The sequence below is a fragment of the Leptopilina heterotoma genome, unplaced genomic scaffold (genome assembly GCF_015476425.1).
Source record: "Leptopilina heterotoma isolate Lh14 unplaced genomic scaffold, ASM1547642v1 Lhet_260, whole genome shotgun sequence".
Lineage (NCBI taxonomy): Eukaryota > Metazoa > Arthropoda > Insecta > Hymenoptera > Figitidae > Leptopilina > Leptopilina heterotoma.
Genome location: NW_025110970.1, coordinates 371,815 through 393,963, shown reverse-complemented (window position 1 = coordinate 393,963; position 22,149 = coordinate 371,815). Strand labels below are relative to the sequence as shown.

At 29.7% G+C, this 22,149-nt stretch overlaps 1 protein-coding gene across 7 annotated transcripts in view; it reads left to right on the top strand.

Moving 5' to 3' along the window:
• The window catches only part of LOC122503420 (RNA binding protein fox-1 homolog 2), a 411,323-nt gene that overhangs the window by 191,914 nt on the left and 197,260 nt on the right, over positions 1–22,149 (top strand). For all 7 annotated transcript variants that reach the window (XM_043613948.1, XM_043613951.1, XM_043613952.1 and 4 more), the window contains one exon: positions 3,422–3,475. In XM_043613948.1, coding sequence (XP_043469883.1) covers positions 3,422–3,475 — 54 coding nt within the window. The remainder of the gene's footprint in view (positions 1–3,421; positions 3,476–22,149) is intronic.

Sequence of the window (22,149 nt, the reverse complement as noted above, 5' to 3'; positions counted from 1 at the left end):
AAAAATGGATGATTTAGACCAATAAAAATAATAAACAAACTCCTCCCAGTTTCAAAATCAATTTTTCCATTTGTTGGTTGAGTTAAACAAAATGGAGAAAAAATTAATATTTAAAAAATAAATCATATAATTCCAACCCCTAAAAAGAAAAATGGATGATTTAGACCAATTCAAATAAAATTTAAACTCCTCCTTCTTAAGGTACACTCTCACCTCACTGCCTGCCTGCCTGCGCAGGCAGGCGCCATAAGAGTGAGAGAGAAAAAACATTTAATTTGAATTTTCTTACTCTCTTACTCCTATGTGTTACCATGTCAACCTGCAGGCAGGCAGGCAGTAGGAGCTGTGCTAGCGCCTTTAAAGGGTGATTCTCCGCGTAGCGCACAATTTAATGTCCCTCATGTTTTTTAAGAAATCATTTTCATATATTCTAATAAATTCAACGTGGATAACTTATTTCCATGATAACAAATAAAAGTCTATAGTCGTTTTCATTTAAAAGTTTATAATTTTACTGAAAAATCTGTTTTAAGGTGCCAAAACGTCATGGTGTAATTAGTCCCCACTACCATTTCATATATAAAATGTTATTTTTTTAGTAAAATATAATAATAAATATAATGAATATTGACATTTTCTTATTGTCTAAATTAGTAGAATTGAGTAAAACAAAACACTTATGGAAAAAAAATTTATTTTTTAATATTTTTGTAGATATTTCTTGTCCTCCGTTTTCGCGTCATGGTACACTCAATAGGTATGTTTTCGTTGCCTGCACTAAGTGTAACTTTTACACCACCTCAAGAGTAGGTGCAGAAAGTGTAGCGAAATGTATGGTAAAATTACGTCACATCCGGCAAAGAAAACAGCATAGTGCAGGTTAGGTGTTAAAGTGTAAGAAGTGCAGGCAACGAAAACATACCTACCTATAAACATATATGCTGTCCTTCCGGTTTGAACAACTTTTTGAAAAGAGGTGTGCTTTCTATAAGAATTTTTTAAGTTTATGGCTTAAGTCTGTGGTTTAAGTCCATAGACTTAAAACATTCTTATAGAAGGCACACCACTTTTCAAAAAGTTGTCCAAACCGGAAGGAAAGCATATATGTTATTGAGTGCATAATCACTTTGTAAAATTGCCTAATTTACATAAAAAATCAAATCGAAAAATTACTTAACATTAATAAAAAGCATTAATAAACTCTCCTAAGTAAATTACTAAAAAAGAAATTAATAAAAAAATTTATTTTTCTGTTTTATATGTGTTACAAGCATGAAAGTTTCATAGGGAATCACAGAATCGTCATGGTCGAATCATAATATATTTGCAATAAAATGAATAATTATTTATATTTTACCTTAAAACAAGTTTAGTAGTATAAAGTAAGTGAAAACAAAAGACGTGGAAAAAAAGAATTTTTGAAATCGATAATAATTTGCTTAAAAAATTAGTTTTTCTTGGGCGTCATGGTAGAATCAGAGCGTCATGGTGTAAACAATTTTACATGGGTGTTTATTGTAAAAAAGAAAATTGTAATTATTTTGTCTAGCCCACCACGAATATTTCGTTCTTGAATATTGAACTTTAAAATTCTATATCGACTTTTACTTAATTTGAAAAAAAAAATTTCAAAAATAGTAAAATCCAAATTGTGCGCTACGCGGAGAATCACCCTAAAGAAAAATATTTTTTATTTGTGGCTTCAATAGAACAAAATGGAGAAATTATTAATATTTAAAAAATATAAAATTTAGTCCCAACTCCCAAAAGATAAAATGGATGTTTAAGACCAATTAAATTAAAATTTAAACTCCTCCCTTTTAATAAAAAATATTTTTCATTCGTAGGTTCAAAAAAACGAAATGCAGAAAATATTAAACTTTAAAAAATATAAGTCTCAACCCCTCACGAAAAAAAACTGCTATTAGCCAATAAAAAATCAAACTCCTCCTAAATTTTTATTTCGTTTTTTTGAACCCACGAATGAAAAATAGTTTTTATTAAAAGGGAGGAGTTTAAATTTTTCTCCATTTTCTTTCATTGAAGCCACTAATAAAAAATATTTTTCTTTAAGAAGGAGGAGTTTATATATTATTTGGTCTAAATCATCTATTTTTCTTTTTGGGGGTTGGAATTATATGTTTTATTTCTTAAATAATAAATTTTTCTCCATTTTGTTTAACTGAACCAATGAATAAAAATGTAAGAGGAGTTTGATTCTTTTATTGGCTAATAGCAGTTTTTTTTCGTGAGGGGTTTAGACTTATATTTTTTAAAGTTTGATATTTTCTCTATTTTGTTCTATTGAACACACGAATAGAAAATAACTTTTATTAGGAGGGAGGAGTTTAAATTTTAATTTAATTGGTCTTAAACATCCATTTTATCTTTTGGGGGTTGGGACTAAATTTTATCTTTTTTAAATATTATTATGTTCTCCATTTTGTTCTATTGAAGCCACAATAAATAAGAAATATTTTTCTTTAAGAAGGAGGAGTTTTAATTTTATTTTAATTGGTCTAGAACATCCATTTTTTCTTTTGGGGGTTGGAATTATAAATTTAAATATAATTTTTTCTTCATTTTGTTTAACTCAACCAACAGATAGAAAAATTGATTTTGAAAATGGGAGGAGTTTGTTTATTATTTTTATTGGTCTAAATCATTCATTTTTTCTTTTCTTTCTATAACACATATAGTAATATGTGTTATTTTTCAAACATTAATCACTTTCTCCATTTTCTTTAACTCAACCAACAAATAAAAAATTGCACTTTGAAAATAGGAGGTGTTTATTTTTATTGGCCAGAAGTCTTTGTTTTCTTAAGGAGTTAAGACTAAATGTAACTTTTTAAAAATTAAATATTTACTCCCTTTTTGTGCTATTGAATAAAAAAATAAAAAAAATTGCTTTCTTAAAGTAGGAGGAGTTATTTTTTATATTCTACTAAATATAATAATAATTAATTTTTAATCAAAATTAATTGTTCATGTTATTTATTTTTTACATGAAATTGTTTAAAAAATTGTTATTCAAATTTATTTTTCTAAGTAAAATACTGATTTTTAGCTTTGAATAATATTTATTTAAATAAATATATTTATTTTAATAATCGAAAAAGTTTTGCTAAATTTCTAATTTTTGATTACATTGTTGTAAAAAAACGTTTTCTAAAGGTAAAAGATATGATTTATTAGTAATATCTCTTAAATCAAAGAAAGAAATTTTTTTCAATGTTTACTATATTTACACATCATTTTGAAACTTCGCGCGTTTATCCAAATCAGTTCCTTTCGTTCCGCCGTTCAGAATATGATCGCAGTGAATGGATAATCTTTAGTCTTTTCTAGTTTAAACTTCTGAATTGAAGATGAGGAAAAATCACTTTTAATTCAACAAAACGTATTTTCTTTGTTTCAGCAATACGGGGCGATCCTGGATGTAGAAATCATATTTAACGAGAGGGGCAGTAAGGTGAGCTCATAACAGCAAATCCATTTTTAGTTTTTTTCATTAAACTAAAAATTGGTTCAGTGTATCGATTTAATTTCATTACCACTTGAAGAATACTCTTGTTCAAGGATGAAGCGCCTTTACAACAGACTGAAAAACCCTAAATTTTTTTCCTCAAGCTTTTTTTAAAGTATTTTTATTTTTACACTTTAAAAAATTTAGGGAGTTGACGGTCACCGGTGTTGGATGTAAAAGTTTTCGAGTTAAATATCAACTCCAAAAGAGTTAATTCAATAACTCCTTACTTTTACCAAGAGTGAAAAAGGGGATGTTGAGCCTCAACTCCCGCGCGAGTTATTTTGTCATTGTTTTGGTGTTCACACCTCGAGGAGTTAACATAGGGGTGTAACGTTATAACTCCCTTCACTTCCACTCCCCAATAGGTGCGACTTTTATAGAATCCCCTGGGGAGTTGAAATTTTACTCCCTTTTTTTACAATGTAAAAAATCCCACTGCATTCTAGTCTGGGTTTATCTGCACAGTTCGCCTGAGTATGGGTTAAATGGGAGAGAGAGAGAGAGAGAGAGAGAGAGAGAGAGAGAGAGAGAGAGAGAGAGAGAGAGAGAGAGAGAGAGAGAGAGAGAGAGAGAGAGAGAGAGAGAAAGAGAGAGAGAGAGAGACAGAACATTCTTATACCTCTACCCTGTAATCCCCGCATCATATTTTTCGATTCCGAGAATCTTTTAAACCCAGGTCGGTTTAACCCTTAGGGTACTGACTGGGTTAGGGTACAGTCCCATGTTGAACAGAAAACACAATGCAAAGCAGAATTTCGTGAGAGTGGAAAGGATAGTGATATCTGATTATCTCTCTTGCACTCACGAAATTCTGCTTTGCATTCTGTTTTCTGCTCAGCATGGGACTGCACCCTTAGCGTAACCCAAGAGACTTTTATAAATAGGGACATATTTTGGAAAAAGTCAATGAAGCGGATCTAGGCAGTGGGTTCGTGGTTAATTTAAGGTACCAGCAGTTGAAAGAATATCCAATTCTCTGAAATTATCGAGATAGGCTAACTTTGTCTGAATGTACATAAAATCGCGTTTTTATAGTCAGTACCCTGAGGGTTAAACTCAGAATCCAGGAAGTTTGCACGGCAAAATTCAAAATAAGTGCATTTTGGAACTGTTCTATAGCAAGTCACCCAATATTTTTTCCTATTTTTTCCTTGAAGTATACATTTCAAATGTTCAATCGATCTTAGCGCTTAAACATTTAATTTAAATGAGCATTTAATTTATATTTATTTATAGTATATAATAATTTATAGTTTTGTATGCAAGTCGTGAAGCTTAGATCAGGAAAATTAAAAAAGTTGTCATTAGTATTAAGATGTCAAAATCGGTTGACTAAAATAAATAAATTTTATACATTCATAAAAATTCAAGAAAACTTTTTAATAATGTTTACAAATTTTACAAGGTGCAAGACGGGAAAGTCGGATTACAAAATTTTTAAAAATGAATATTTTTAAAATTTTGTGATCTGATTTTCCCGCCTTTTAACTTCTAAGGAAAAATATTTACCAAAATACCGATAAATAAATTAAATTCTACATTAAATAACAATTAAAATAAATATTTTTTTTATTAATATATATCTAACAAAAAACTTGGCGTAATCTCTTCTATAAGGTGTAATTTTTTTCAAAATTTTATTAACGTAGCACCATTTGCGAGGTTCATTTTTGTTGCAGCTTATTTTGAGTTCAATTTTTTTCTGTGTTGATAAATAATAATTAATAATAAATTTTATTTATGTGTGAAACTTCTGATATAAAGTGTAATAATTTTTTTTAATAATTACACAGCCACACAAAAAAAAAAGTTCTGATCTGGGGGTCTCACTATGTAGACTTTATGTTTTTTGGGTCGCTGAATCCGAATCCGAGGTCCATTTAACCCCATCAGATCAGGATTTTGACATAACCTTAAAAAACCAATATGGCGGACACATTTTTGAAAAGTTCATTGGATTCGCTTCAAATTTGTTACTCGGGGGTTTTTGGGGTCGCTGATTACGAATTTGAAGTCTGATTTCAAAAATTCAAAATGGCGGATCCAATATGGCAGACACGTTTTTGAAAAATTCATCGGATTCGCTTGAAATTCGTTACTCGGGGGTTTTTGGGGTCGCTGATTACGAATTTGAAGTCAGATTTCAAAAATTCAAAATGGCGGATCCAATATGTATGTGTCAGCCATATTGGATCCGCCATTTTGAATTTTGAAAAACCGACATCAGATTCGTATTCAGCGACCCCAAAAACCCCAGAGTAACGAATTTCAAGCGAATCCGATGAATTTTTCAAAAACGTGTCCGCCATATTGGATCCGCCATTTTGAATTTTTGAAATCAGACTTCAAATTCGTAATCAGCGACCCCAAAAACCCCCGAGTAACGAATTTGAAGCGAATCCAATGAACTTTTCAAAAATGTGTCCGCCATATTGGTTTTTTGAGGTTATGTCAAAATCCTGATCTGATGAGGTTAAGTGGACCTCGGATTCGGGTTCAGCGACCCAAAAAACATAAAGTCTACATAGTGAGACCCACAGATCAGAACTTTTTTTTTTTTGTGGCTGTGTTATTATTATTTTAATTATTATTACTATTATTATTACCATTATTATTATTAATATTACACTAAAAAAAAATTATTTGATTCAAATAATTTTTATTTGCATCTAATAAATATTTATTTGCTTCAAATAACTTGAATTATTGGAATCACATTTATTTAACTCAAATAAATCTTAATCGGATCAATTAAATAATTAAATAACTCTAATAAATGAATTTATTTAATACAAATAATGAGTTATTTGAAACAATTAATTTATTTATTTCACTCAATTAATTGGATATTTGACATTATTATTAATATCATTATTGTAATTTGTCTAAAGCCATTACACATCGTGAATGCTGATGCGAGTCGTCTAAATGCCGAACTTACATCAGGCAGTAGGCTTACTTCCTAGGCAGTAAGCTTACTGCCTAGGCAAATAGATGAATCTGAACGATTTCGTTGTGCATTCGTCTAATTGCCGGCAGTAAGCTTACTGCCTAGGAAGTAGGCTTACTGCCGGATTCTTCTATTTGCCTACGACATATATAAGACCCAAAACTTGTGAATTTCTTTTTGTACCGTAGTACAGTAGGATCAAACTAGAATTTAATGTTCATAATCGTCTAAAATCCTCACTTCTTAACCGATATTACTAATTTTTTCCAATACCTGCGCAGAAAGTGTGACTTCGAAGGTTAGTTCGCAAAAATTCAATTATGTTAAAAAATTTTTTAAACTCTCGTCAAAATTCCAATTATCTTAAGAAATAATTAAATTCTTCTCCGAAATTCAATTATTTTCAAAACTTTTAATAAAATTCTTGACAAAATTTTAATTATTTTCAAAAATTTTCCCCAATTCAATGATTTTCAATATTTACGATTTTAATAAAATTTTCTAAAAGAATTCAATTATTTAAAAAACATTTAATTATTTTCATAAAATAATAAAAATTACACAGAAATCCAATTATTTACAAATTTTTTAAAAATTTCTTAGTCATAATTTAATTATTTTCATAAATTTATTTTAAATTTATTTTTAAGAATTAATCAATTATTCAATAAATTATTTATTTTTGTATTTAAATATGGGAGAGTAGGCTACATTGAACCAGCGTCAACAGTGAACCACTTCAATTTTCTGAGAAATGACTGAGTGAACTTTTTTCCTAATAACTATTTAACAACAATTTTCTATTTTTTTGAGTGGAAAATAAGATTTTTTACAATGTGTAAGTGGAAATATTATTTTCGAAGTAAGTTGTAGTGTTTTATTAGAGGTGGTTCAATGTAGACACATCCTTCAAAATAAGAAAAGTGTAACTGGTTAGAAAAAAAATTAAATTTAATTATTTAATCATAATAATTTGTGTTTGTAACGTGTGTATTAACTAAAAGAGTACTTCAGTTTTATTTTGATACAAAAACCTAATCAAAATTTGTAAAATTTAATTAGTTCTTGGACTTTATAAAAAAAAACCGGTTCAATGTAGCCTACCCTATCCTAATTGAATTCTCGTAGAATTTTCTAATAAAAAATTGATTTAAAAATTAATTTTATTTTAAATTTTAGACAATAATTGAATATTAAAAGCATTCGAGCATGAATTTTTAGAAAGAATTGAATTTTAAAAAGGTTTCAAATTAAAATCTTGGAAAATCTGAATTTTTCATACTTTTCAACTAACAATTCTGTAGAATTAATTTTTTTTAAAAAGTTCTCGGCAAAATTTGAATTATTATCTTTATAAATAATAATATTCTTCCAAAAAATTCATCATTGTTTTCAAAAATTTTAATAAAATTCTTGTCAAAATTTCAATTATCTTTAGAGATAATTTCATTATTTACAAATTTTTTTATAAATCTCTTTGCAATCATTCAATTAATTTGACAAATAATAAAACTCATTGCAGAATTTCAATTATTTGTAGGGGAGAAATGTTCCCTTATTCGACTCTGACTGGTTATATTTTTTTCAGTAATTGGTCCGTAAATGGTCCGTAATTTTTCATTTTTGGTCCGTAAAGTCCGTATTCAGGGTGGCCACATGTCAGTAAAGTCAGTAAAGTCAGGGAAGTGTCAGGGAAAAAATTTTTTGTCAGTAAAATCAGGGAAATGTCAGGAAAAAAATTTTTGTCAGGGTAATTAAAGAAATTAAGACGGTCATGAATTACGAAAAGGCTTTCAGCCATTGAGCACCAAGTAGCAAATTTTGAAAAGATAATCAAACGCGATTATTGTTATAACGTAATGTCACTTTCTCGTACAAGCATTGATTTAGGCGGTTCCAGATTATTTATTGACATATACGTGCTCGAATATATTAGTGACTTATAAAACAAAAGACTATTATCGCAGTCTTAGATTTTTTAATGTGAAACGTCGAACCTTTAGATTTAATAAAAGTGGTGAATCTATGTATATAAAAAGCTGTTAATAACTGTTTTAATATCTTCTTAAGGTAAGTTAAATTTCATATTTTTTTATATGCAGTGTCTATTTTGACAAGTAATTGAGAAATAAGAGCTAGTGAAATAAGAAATTGAAAAATTTATTTTCCTATTTTAAATTAAGCAGTTGATTTACAAAGTTTTATTACAACGTGAGATGGACCTTAGAAAAATATAAACAACATAGGACTAATTAGTATATAAACAAATCAACTGACTCTTAATTCGCTGCAAATAACTGTCGAAATAGACACTTATTTTTTTTCATTTAATCATTTATTACACTGAGAAGAAAATTTTTTGAATCAATTTATTTAAATTCTTTGGAAAATATTTATTTGACTCAAATAAATTTTATTTTGATCTAATAAATATTTATTTGCTTCTAATTACTAATTACTTGCAAATTATAGAGATATATCGAATATAATTTTCCAAGTCGATTTATTTTTATAATTTTTTACGTATGGAAATGGAAAGAGATTCATTTATTTAATGCAAATTTAGTTTTTTTTGAATCCAAAAATGGTTTGTTTTAATGCAAATAAATTTTATATTTGGACTAAATAATTAATTATTTAACGCAATTAAAAGAATATATTGGTGTCAATTAAAATAATTAATTATGATGAATAATTGAATATTTTATACAAATAAATATTTAGTTATTTCAAAAAAATATTTTATTGTTGCAAATAAATATTTATTTGAATTACAAAACCATTATTGAATCAAGTAATTTTCATACTTGATTTAAAGTAATATTTATTAGATCCAATCATTCAATTTTTTTTTTACTTAAGTAATTCGTATTTCATACAAATAAATATTTACTTGATACTGTATATTAAAATACTTATGTCCAGTAAATACTTAGTTATATCAGGAGAACAATTTTTTTAAACCAAATATATTTTATTTGAATTAAATAAACGTATATTTCTCTCAGAACCAACTAAACTTTTTAGTATTTGTTTCAAATAAAAATTTTATTCGATATAAATAAAACATATTTGAGCCAAATAAAATTTATTTGAAACAAATAAAAAGTCTAGTTGCTTTTGAGTCAAATATAATATATCTTTTCTCTAGGTGTAGTTCAAATAAATATTTAATGGATAATAGACATGTGAACCATTTAATTCAATAAAATAACTTTTATTTGATTCAAATAATTTTGTTTTCATTGTATCTTTCATTTATGCTATCTTTGGAAAAAAATCGAATTAAAAATATTTTGTTAAAAATATAACTTAAAAATTTTTAAAACCAAGATACTATTTAAGGCATTTTGAATATTTACATTTAAAATTATTTACTCTCTAAATTTGAATTAGTAAAAAGTTATCGACTAATTAAAATTAGTTAAATATGTGTATTTTTTATGTAGATGTCGATAAGGAAATGTTATTTTCAAGAAACCTGGTTGAATGAGACTGACTTTAAAAACGTCATGAAACCAAATCCAGCTGACCGAACCACTGCAATATGTATGATTTGCAACAATAAAATTATTCGTTTGAGCAATATGGGGAAAAGAGCATTGACAAGCCATGTCATGAGAAAAGAGCATTTAAAGATGGTTAATCTTAAAAATGCAAATTATGGCATTAATTTGTTTGCCTCCGTGAAATCGAAATCTGATTCAATATCGGTGAGCATTAATTCGTTATTTTTGTAATCTTTTCTTAAATTGACCTATTAAGACATAGATATTTTTTATTTTAGAATGAAGAAGATAATTCATCGAACAAATCAAATAATCCCAGGAAAGGAATAGCCAAGGTTCAAGGATTTCAAAAATACTTGACTAGAGACGACGTAACCATGGCTGAAATCTGGTGGTGTTTATATGTCCTCGAAAATCATTTAAGTTTAAGGAGCGCTGGGATCGCTTACAATATTTTCCCCAAAATGTTCCCTGATAGCTCAATTTCAACAAAGATAGAACTAGGTAGAACAAAATTATCTTATAATATTGTATATGGTTTGGCTCCTTATTTCCATGACTTGCTAATCAAAGATTTAGACGACACTGATTGCTTTGTTGCATTTTTCGATAAAAGTTTAAATAAATTTTCACAGCAGCAGCAAATGGATGTGTCTGTGCAATATTGTAACAAAACAAACAACCAAGTTGCAATCAGATATCTCACTTCGTCATTCTTGGGACACACTACTGCGGCTGATTTATTGTATGCTTTTCTGGAATCGCTTAAGCCACTTAAATTGCAAAAGTTGCTCCAAGTCTCAATGGATGGACCTAACGTCAATTTAAAAATGATTAGAGACTTGGAAACGTATTTAAACAATTCTAAAGATCCTAATGATCCCATTTTTATGTTTATGGGAACTTGTGGTTTGCATATGTGACTGTCCACGAGAAAACAAGGCTTTGGTCCAAAAAATCAATTTTGATTTTTTTATGGTAATCGACAGATTTTATGTTGCTTTTTCAAATGCAAAAGTCAAAAGTTAAAAATATCAATTACTTTCGACAATATATCGTTTTAAAGATGGGTATGTTAAGTGTAGTTAACCTCAATCGTTGACTCTCCACGATAAAACACGGCTTAGGTCGAAAAAATCAATTTGAGTTTTTTATGGTAATCGACAGATTTTATGTTGCTTTTTCAAATGCAAAAGTCAGAAGTTAAAAATATCAATTACTTTCGACAATATATCGTTTTAAAGATGGGTATGTCAAGCGTAGTTAACTTCAATCGTAGTACTTCAATCGCTCGCCCTGTGAAATTCACGTTTGGGAGCTAAGCCTTGTTTTCTCGTGGACAGTCACATATAGTAAATAATGCATTTAAAGTAGGATTTTCTGATAAGACCACAAGTTGGTTTGTTATATCCTACCTAAGGGCCGTGTACAATTTGTTTAAAAATGTTCCTGCTCGTAGAAGTGATCTTATTCGGTATTCCGAATCTAGTTTATTACCTCTCAAATTCTGCGCTGTTCGCTGGTTGAATAATTCTTCTATTGCTTTAAGAGGAAAAGAGTTATTTCCAAATTTAGCCAAGTTTAAAGAGGGAATTGAAAAAGATCCTAGTCATCCTGTGATTAGTAGTTATAGTTACGGTGTAGTAAAAGATGCTTTGAAAGATAAACTTATGAGCTGTAAATTGAGTTTTTTTAGCTTTATTGCTCTTGAAATCGAACCATTTCTTACGAAATTTCAAAGCGATGCCCCAATGGCTCCCTTTTTATATACTGAGTTAACTATTATGATAACAAATTTGCTTAGTATGATTGTAAAACAAGAAATACTGACCAAAGCAACTTCTGTGTTAAAGGTAGATTTGAAAGATTCTAAAAACCTAATAGCGGCTAAAGACTTTTCATTTACTTTTTCTGTTAAGGCTGAACTTCGTAAAGTAAATTTAACTGATAAAGAAAAGCTTTTGTTTAAAGCAGACTGTATAAAAATTATCAAAACAATTTGTCTTAAATTAATTGATAAATCTCCGCTTAAATATAAATTATGTAAAGCTATATCATTTTGTGACCCAGTTTTATTGTCAGGAAAAAAAAATTCTTGTTGTTTTCGTTTAGAAAACGTTTTACAAATCTTTGAAAATAAACAATGGCTTTCTGGAAGTCAATGTGATTGTATTTTAAAAGAATTTAAGATTTTATGTTCTAAACTAGATGTTATTTTGTCTTTTAAGTTGTATGACAAAAAACAGCGATTAGACCATTTTTGGAACACTCTAATGGAAGTCCATAAATGTTCAAATGTGTTTAGTAACTTTTTAAAAAAAATTCTTATCTTCAGTCAAGGAAATGCATTTGTTGAAAGAGGGTTTCCTATTAATAAGGAGGTTATCATAGAAAATCTATCAACTGAATCACTTATTGGCCAGAGGCAAGTGTACGATGGCTTACAAATTAAGGGTGGTCTACTCAAAATTAAAGAAATTCCTAAATCAATGCTTTTAAAGGTCCGGAATTCACGAGCACTGTATGAAGATGCTTTACAAAAGAAAAAAGCTGGAAAATGTAAAAATACTAACGCTGTAGTCAGTAAGAAAAGACTGATAGATGAAATCGAAAGTCTTAGAGAACAGAAAAGGAAAATTTTAATCAATAATCGAAGAGAAGTAGAAAGTATTGATAAGTGTTTACAAGAATTAAGTGGTGGTGTTGTAGTTTCATAATATGTCTTTTAAACTTTTTTATTTTATGTAATATATATTTTGTTCATTACTTTATTGTGATAAACGTTCTGTTTTTTATTTAATGTATAAAATGCTATTAACGAACCAAAAAACTTATATGTTATACTACACGGAAAAGTTTTGGGGCGAGCAACTCTATTTGCTCTAGTAACGCTGCGCAACTTCACGTTTGGTGGAGCAATAGTCGCAAAAAGATAGCGCAGCAGGCCAGCATTGGACGAGCTGCTCTACCAGTCGTGTATCTACCACTGACTTTCAGCGCAGCTCGTCCAACACTGGGTGAGCAGCGTTCCCAGTAGAGAGAGAAGCTCACCCATTTACAAGGCGATATGCCTTCTCTCTTTTAGGAAACCTTCTCTACGCGCGGAGAACGCAGCTCGCCCGAAAACTTTTCCGTGTAGTGTTCTTAAGAATAAAGTTCTATTCTTGACTTGTACATTTGTTAGTTCTAAAATAGTTTGAAACCATATCCCATTAAAAATACTTTATACTATTGTAATATATTTATATATAAATGCATTATACATTATATATTGTATATATTATATTAGATATTTATATAAAAACAAAAATTTTCTTTGCTCTGAAAAAACAAATTTTTGTCAGGGAAATTCGTTCTTATGTCAGTAAAATGTCAGGGAAGTGTCAGGGAAATTGATAAAGTCAATCTTGTGGCCACCCTGGTATTTTTAAATACTTTCACTGGTTCGAGCCCACTGGTTCTGTTTAAAAAAATATTAGTAAAATTGTTTAATAAATGAGGGCTCGGGACTATTATGAATAATAAATTTCAGTTTGATCCCACTGTGCGTAGAAAGTTTTTTTTAAAAAATTTAAATTTCACACAAAATAAATTTTTGAAAAAAGTATTATTTTGTAATTTCTGCTGGGTGAAAAATCGAATTAGGCACTCAAAAATGTAAACATTTGTTTTCTTTTAATTTCGAAATTTGCGGAGTCAATTTCCCGGAAATCCCACTACTCACACTTTAAATGAAGATTGGAAATCGTATCACCGCGTATCGCGAAATTCCGATCCGACGCACATAGGGTCAAGGTATCTCATAAATTTATAAAACTCTAGTTTTATTTGAGAGAGTCTTTCTCTGTCACGCATTTTCAAAGCGCACAAGAGGTTTCGATCTTCGCTTGAAAGCCCAGACGCACGTGACTTGATTTTAACACGAAAGTTACATGGATTCTATGTTGAACGGGCAGGCTGGACTTTTTAGGTAACTGGTATTGCCTATCGTAATCCTGGAGCAGGAATGTCGCCCTCAATATTCTTCTTTCCAAGGAAAGAGCTCCTCTCTTTTTTCAAATTTTTTTATCAAAGAGTTCGCATTAATATTAGACAAATAGATAGTTCTAATATTCTTTTGTGAAAATCATAACTAGAATTCCAGTTGATATTCCAATCGGAATCCGAAAGGAATTTCTAATAAAAATTCTGCCGGAAATTGCATGATGTACTTTCCTCGGAATCTTCTCACGTGAGAGTTAAGCTTCTTAATTACCTTAATTTCACTGCAAAAACAAATGTCTCATTTTGATATGTTTTGCTATATGATGTGTTTCATTTTGAGACACGATGTTTTTTGAATATCTGTGTTTAAAAAAATTAAGTAACTCATTTTGAGACACCATGTGTGTTTGCAAAGTGTTGGCCTGTAATCTTTTTAGATGAAAAAATGAGTAATTATTTAGGGTAGGGTGGGGCATTTCTATTCCCGGGGCGAAACTATTCCATAGTCCTGGAGAGAAAACTATTCATCCGATTGAAGTCCCTTTTACACTGTATACTTGTCATGTGAAATGAACATTGTACGCCACATTTGAGCTTCTGGCGCCATCTATCATAGGAGTTAGGTACTCAAATGTGATTTTGATATACTCGCTTACTTGTTTTCACTCATTTAGTCTGCCATTGTAAATAGTGATAAACGGTCGGTAAAATTACCGGAAAAATTATTTCTAAAGTCAAATTTAGTGCTGAACAGGAATATCATAATGAAACTATTGCGAAAGTATTGGAAGAGAAAAACTCCTTCAATTAACAAATTAATTTTTGTATTTTTTTTTAGTATTATATCATTAATAGCTGCAAGAATAGTTTCGCCCTTCGTTTTTTTCGACATAAAGAAAGGTATCGTAAAATCGCTGTAGTTCGGAACAAAATCGAGTTACAGCAAAATAATACATGGCCAAATTGTAGCTAAGAAGTCAAGTTTTCAAACGGTCCTACTCATTTTTTTATTTTTTTTTTAATACCTACACTTTTTAGACTCAAAAGTCCAAACAAGAATAGTAATGCGCAACCCTACCCTACATGAAGCTGAAACTGGCACTCAGATATCAGCACCCACTTAACTATGAAAATTTTATTTTTAAAGTTAAATATTTTTTTATTTAAGACCAACATACAATTTTGAAAGAATAAGTGGTTGTTAATAACGGAGTGCAAGTTTCAGCTTTTTAAAAAATATTTATCTTTAAAATTGAATATATCCAAAATTAAGTGGGTGCTGCAAACTGGGTACCAGTTTCAGATACATTTATTTACAGTAGTAAGATTAAACAAATCTTCAAAAACACTGTCGTGCATACTTTGCCATGTATGCAGCAAATGCTCTCTCAGATCAGCCTTCAATAATTATTTAATTATTCCTTCGATTGTAAAAACAAAAAACTATCCTGAACTGAAAAAATTAATTTGGCACTGAAAAAGAAGAGGGCGTCTCATATGGGGAGACAAGGGCTTAATGAATAATTTTAATTTATTTAAAAATAGTTTATACCAAGTTTCATTATGATTTATTCACGATTGTAGGAAATATATCAGAAAGACTAATTTTGACACATGAATGTAACTTTTTGAAATTTTCAATTTTTTGTTTATTTTTTTCAAAAATAGATTTAAACAAACAATAAGTAATTTTACTTTTTAAGCTCGAAACATTTGTTCATAAGAGATGTAATTTTTCTGAGTATTTTAAAAGTGAAAGGGGTATCGGAACGTATTTTTTTAAAAAGAAAGCTAAAATACTACAAAATTCCACCTTTCTATGGAATAAACATTTAAATAACGTAAAAATGGCTAAGTAAAACAACAAAGAGTAAGAAGCTGTCCATAACGCCCCGGTCTCCCTACAGCACATTTTCGTGTAATGTTGTGCGACTCACACAGTTATTTTAAATTCTGCTCTCTCTCCTTTAATAGTAGTTTGCAACGTTTACAAGAAAACGTTTGAAAAATCATGTAAATTAAAATTTAGAGAATTTATTGACTTTTACCGTTGATTTTATTATTACCCGAATTATTGTTGTTTTGCATAAAACTTTTCAATTCAAGGATTTAGTTTAGTTTTCACTTGTTATTTTTATTTTTTAGAAGGTTGTCGAGTTTGAAAAAAATATATTGAAAATTCAAATAGTTTCCAGTATATGGATGACAGCTTTCAGGAATAAGATTCCGCAGTAATACATTGTGTTGACAGCCGGCATCCGGTGAGCTTGCATATTCAGTTCAGTTGCGTCAAGTACGTTCAAGTGCACTTTATCAAGTTCCCCCAATGTTACTGCCAACCGTGGTCTCTGGTGACAGGTCCTATCGCCAACCCTGATCCAGAGTTCCTTGAAGAACGATTTCTCTAATAAATCACGCACCATGGAACTAATTTTATATTGCCTATCGCACACAGTTAAGGGGGGGTAATGTCTAAACGGTGAAAAAAAGCATGTTTTTAAGAATTTTTTTTGTCGATACGCAGAAAGTTAATTTATTTTATCGCTTTGCATATAATATAGCAACATTTGAACAATATTTCTCTAAATATTAATTAAAAAATATTAAGAATTGCGCGAAATAATGAGATTTTCCTCAGGCGCCTCCAAAAAAATTGATTTGCGGTGTACACTCTAACTCGCAATAGAATCACCTAAAACAAAAAAATCAAAGTGCATTTGTTAAAGGAGATGTTTTTTGAGGTAACGCTGGGAGGAATTTTTTTTTCTCTATTTTTTGTAGCACTTGAAAGCCAAAAAGTCGATTTTCGCTAGAAAAAAATCGATTAATTTGTTATTGTAAAATTGGTAATTTAAAAAAAAGCTCCCTGCGTTACCTCAAAAAACATCTCCTTTGACAAATGCACTTTGATTTTTTTGATTTTGGTGATTCTGTTGCGAGTTAGAGTGTAAATTTTTGGAGGCGCCTGAAGAAAATCTCATTGTCTCGCTCAATTCTTAATATTTTGTAATTAAAATTTAGAGAAATTTTGTTCAAATGTTACAATATTATATGCAAAGCGATAAAATAAATTAACTTTTTGCGTATCGCAAAAAAAAATTTTTTTAAAAACATGCTTTTTTCACCGTTGAAACCTTCCCCCCCCCCCCTTAAATGCTTTTACTTGAAACTTGTGAAATTTAATTTTATTAAGGAAATACTTGATTTATCTCGTAAAAACTTATTAATAATTCATTTCAATTATATTTCAAGCGAATATTAATTAAAGTTTGTGAATAATATTTGTTTTTTGTGATAAGTAACCGGATTTTTTAAATTATTTTTTTACACTTGAGAGATAGAAAATCGACATTTCTTTAGAGACTTTCTCGTAAGTATTTTGGAAAAATTAGAGCAAAATGAATGTACAGTAAGAAAAGTTTCATGTCTGTCATAGCTATGAGTGCGAGAGAAACAGACTTATGCGATTCCCATACTTTCCTATGACTGACATAAAGCTTTTCTTTTTGTATAACAGAGACATTACTGTTGGTTTCTTAATAGAAAGATATAAGATATTTTGTATTTCTAACTATCCCTCGTATTCTGGGTTACTGAAATATTTCAGTACACGGAATGAAAATGAGGGGCCGATAGTAAAAATGGTTTAAAACAGTAACGGTAGCGTTTTTGCTCCCAAGTCATTTATTCCAGTTTTACTATCAGCCTTTCAAATAAAACTTTAAAAGAAATTAAATAAAATTTAGTAAAGTTATATTAAAATTTGATTAATACGCCTTCTTCTGTAAAAACCAAAAAATTATCCTAAACTAATGATCTACAACCTACAAGCAAATACTAAATTTCACATAAGTTATTTTAAAGTTTAGTACAGTGAGTCCCCGCAACCTGCACATATTTCAGAATTTTTCCTTTCCCCCGAACTCGCTACCTGACAGTCCAGTCAGCCGCTCTCCCACCATTCATTTCCCACCACTTTCAGGGATGTATACACCCTTATATCGCATACAATTGTAGGCGCCCGCACTGAGAAAACGATACTTCTAATTTGAAACATAATATGTTTAATTCACTATCTTTGTTATACAGTCAAACATATTTAAGTTTAATTCAAACATATTTTTTAGTTGATAAAATATAATTCATTTAAACATAAATTTTGTTTGGTACAAAACTGTTATGTACTTAAACGTGTTTTATGTTTAATTCAAATATAATTTTTTTTAAATGAAACAAATCATATACAAGCAAATAATATTTTTAAATAAGAGTGATAGATATTTTTCATATATATTAAAATGAAACTTACAAACTCTGTTTAATTAAACAAAATCACTCAAACTGGTCTTTATTTTTAAAATGAATATTCTTTTTTCTCAGTGCGTGTATATTTTATAAATACAGAAATGTTTAGATAAATTTATTAATTTTAATATACTTTATGTAAAATATATGTATCAAATGAGTAATTGATAAGAAAAAAGAAAAAATTCAATTTTTTAAATTAATTTGTGGCACAACAAAAATTTTTAGTCGTCAAGAGAAACTTATGTACTGAGACACTTTTCGGCACTGAGCACGCGGTAAAAGTGAAAGTGAGTATAGTCACATAGCGAGTTTGGTCTATGTCGTCTGTTTCGGGGATGTGCAGGTTGCGAGTTGCGCAGGTAGCGGGGACTGACTGTATTTTTATAGCAAAATTTCTCTTTGTCGCATTTTAGCTGGAAGAAATACTTTGCATTCCACTAATGAATGTAATAAACGGAAGAATAGTACGCTGGATCACATGTATTTTTAGAACAAAGGGGCCGTTCAAAAAATACGTAACGCTTTAGGGGGGAGGGGGGGTCAAGCTATTTGTTACCGTCAGCAGAAAAAATAGCGCCAATGTATACAACATTGCGTTACATGGGGGGAGGGGGGGGGCAAATTTCCGAAAAATAGCGTTACGTATTTTTTGAACGGCCCCAAAACAGTTGAGGAATTTTGACCCATCCCGCTACGTATCTTCACACCGAACCGTGTGAAACTTTTTACTAATACCACTTAAAAAACAGCATGAGATACATTCCATTGCATCTTTCCAAAATTCACTATTATACGTTATTTACTTATAAACATGTAAATAGTAGATGCACGCATTTAGGTGCAACAAGTACTTACCCTACTGAAAATCCCTATGTAGGATCCTACATAAGATCTTACATAGAATACTAACTATAAATTTATAAAAAATCCTAGAATGATTGTAAGAATCTACGTAGAAATCCATAAAAAAGTACATATGGATTTGGCACAGGATTTTTTATGAGAATTGATATAGGAATGCGCATTCGTGTTACTGGATAAAAATATACGTTGATTCCAATATGATTACCTACATCTTTTCTGACATAATTTTGGTGTCAATTTCCTATGTCATTTTCCTTTGTAAATTTTCACCATACTTACCAATATAAAATCTTACAAAAATTCTTAGTTAAAATCTTACTTAATAATTATTAAAAATTTGCCTATATAGAATCGTAGAAAAATTCCCACATAAAATCTTACTTAATTATTAAAAATTTACCTACATGGAATCTTTCCAGAATTCCTACATAAAATCTTACTTAATTATTAAAAAATTACCTACATGAAATCTTACCAAAATTCCTACATAAAATCTTACCTAATAATTATTAAAAATTTACCTATATAGAATCATACCAAACTTCCTACATAGAATCTTACTTACCCTATTAAAAATACCCACATGGGATCCTACATGGGATCTTACGTGGGTTCTTATACAAAAACCTGTATAAAATCCCAGATCCCACGTAAGAATCCACATGGGATCCCATGTCCCATGCACATGTATATTTGGGACACGATTTGAAACAGGAATTCATGTGGGAATTTGAGTTTGTGTATATCTACATAAAAATCTACATGAATAGAAATTCATGTGGAATTTTTATGTGAGAATACATAAAGGATTCTATAAAGGATTTTATATGGGATTTCATGTTTCATATATAAGATTTCACATAGGATTTCACAAAAGATTTAATATGTGATTACATTAGAGATCCATTGTGAGAATTTTCAAAGGATTAAAAATTATTTAATTAAAAATTAAATAATAAATTTTATTAGCATTTCAAATCATCAGGAAGAAAAAAAATTCGATAATTTGAAACACTTCTTCTGATCAAGATTCAAGATTCAAAATATATTTATTGAAATAAATCTCTGTACAATTACAAAAGATTGTATACATTGCGATTTGATATTAATAATAGGTACCTAGTACTTTTTCCGCACTTTCACCCTATATTGATGACTAGTATTGATTAGCGAATTACAATTTTAGCGCATGCAGCACTTCGAAGTAATTTTTTAGTTACAGGAAAAATATTTAAAAAGAGAAAAACCTGTTATTTTATTTAAAAATAGAATATGTAAATATAAAAATATAAAATATATAAAATAATTTTAATTTAATAACAATTGATAAGGGAATTTATATTTATATTTAAAAGGCATATCCTCGATAGAAGAATAAATTATAAAATCGTTCTTAAGGCCTTCTATGTTGATATTTGCATAGAATTTGTCAGTGAGTTTTTTAATATGTAGTTCCATTGGTTCAATATTGCATTTTGACTGAAGGTCAACTATTCTTTCTTTTAATCCCGCATTACAGATTAGTTTGATACATTTGTTTTGCATTTTCTCTAAGCGATGAATATTTCCTATTAAGATTCCAGCCCAGATTTGAGAGGCATAAGTAATGAGTGGTCTAAGAATTGATTTAAACAATATTATTTTATTTTTTAAAGACAATGCAGATTTACAGCCAATGAGAGGATACAAAGTGCTAATCATTGCATTTAGATTTTGTTTTACCTTATTAATGTGATCATAGAAATTTAGTTTGCAATCAAGAATGAGGCCCAGGTATTTAACCTGTTGTGACCTTTCTATTGACTTATTATCAACAAGCAAATCCGGGATCTTCTCATTCTTTTTTCTATGAGAAAAAATTATGAGCTCCGTCTTTTCCTTGTTGACTTTAAGTTTCCACGTATTAAAATATGTAAGCAGTTTATTAAGGTACATTTGCAGTTTTTTGATTGCATTTTTCTTACTCCAAGAGGCATAGTAAATTGCAGTGTCGTCTGCAAAAACAGACAGTTTCACATCCTTCGACTTGGGGATATCGTTAATAAAAATTATGAACAGGACTGGTCCCAGTATAGAACCCTGAGGCACCCCCGCATTAATGTGTTTTACTGATGATTGTGTGTTATTTGATTTTACAATAAAGGTTCTATTTTTTAAATAATTTTAATTAGATATGTTGGAAATTTTAGTTCGTTTAATTTATATAAAAGGCCCTCCTGCCAGACAGTGTCAAATGCCTTCTCTATGTCCAACAGTGCCATGGCTGTAGATTTGTTTATGTTAAAATTTGTTGTTATGTAATTAGTTAGCCGGAAGAGCTGTGAGACTGTGTTTTTATTTTTAACAAAACCAAATTGCTCAGGAATAATTATTTTATTTTTTCCACTATTTTGAGAACTGAGTTGAGAATTATTTTCTCAAAGAGTTTGCTGAGTGTGTTTAATAGGCTTATGGGCCTATAGCTTTGTGGAAAAATTTTGTTTTCGCCAGGTTTGTGGACAGGGAGAACGCAGGCCAACTTCCAGCTGGAGGGGAAATAAGAGAGTCTATAGCAAGCGTTAAATATTTGTGTTAGTAAAACAAGAGCTTTTTTGGGGAGGTGTCTTCTTCTGAGCTATAAACTCTCAGTTATATAGTGTTAAAAAATCATGTTAACAGGGGGAGAAGTCGCTCTCGCCACCTGGCGGTGAAAGTATATGAACTGTGGTATTCTATTAATAAAAAAAACCACGTGAGATCCTATGTAAGATCCCATGTGGAAAATTATATGGGAAATAATATACGATGTCACCTGGGATTTCATATAATTCTTATTCCTATGTAAAATCCTACGTAAGATCTCATATGGTTTCATATGCGGGAAATAACATAGGAAATTACATGGGATCTTACGTAGGATTTTACATAGAAATGAAAATTATATGAAATCCCAGGTGACATCGTATATTATTTCCCATATAATTTTCCACATGGGATCTTACATAGAATCTCATGTGGTTTTT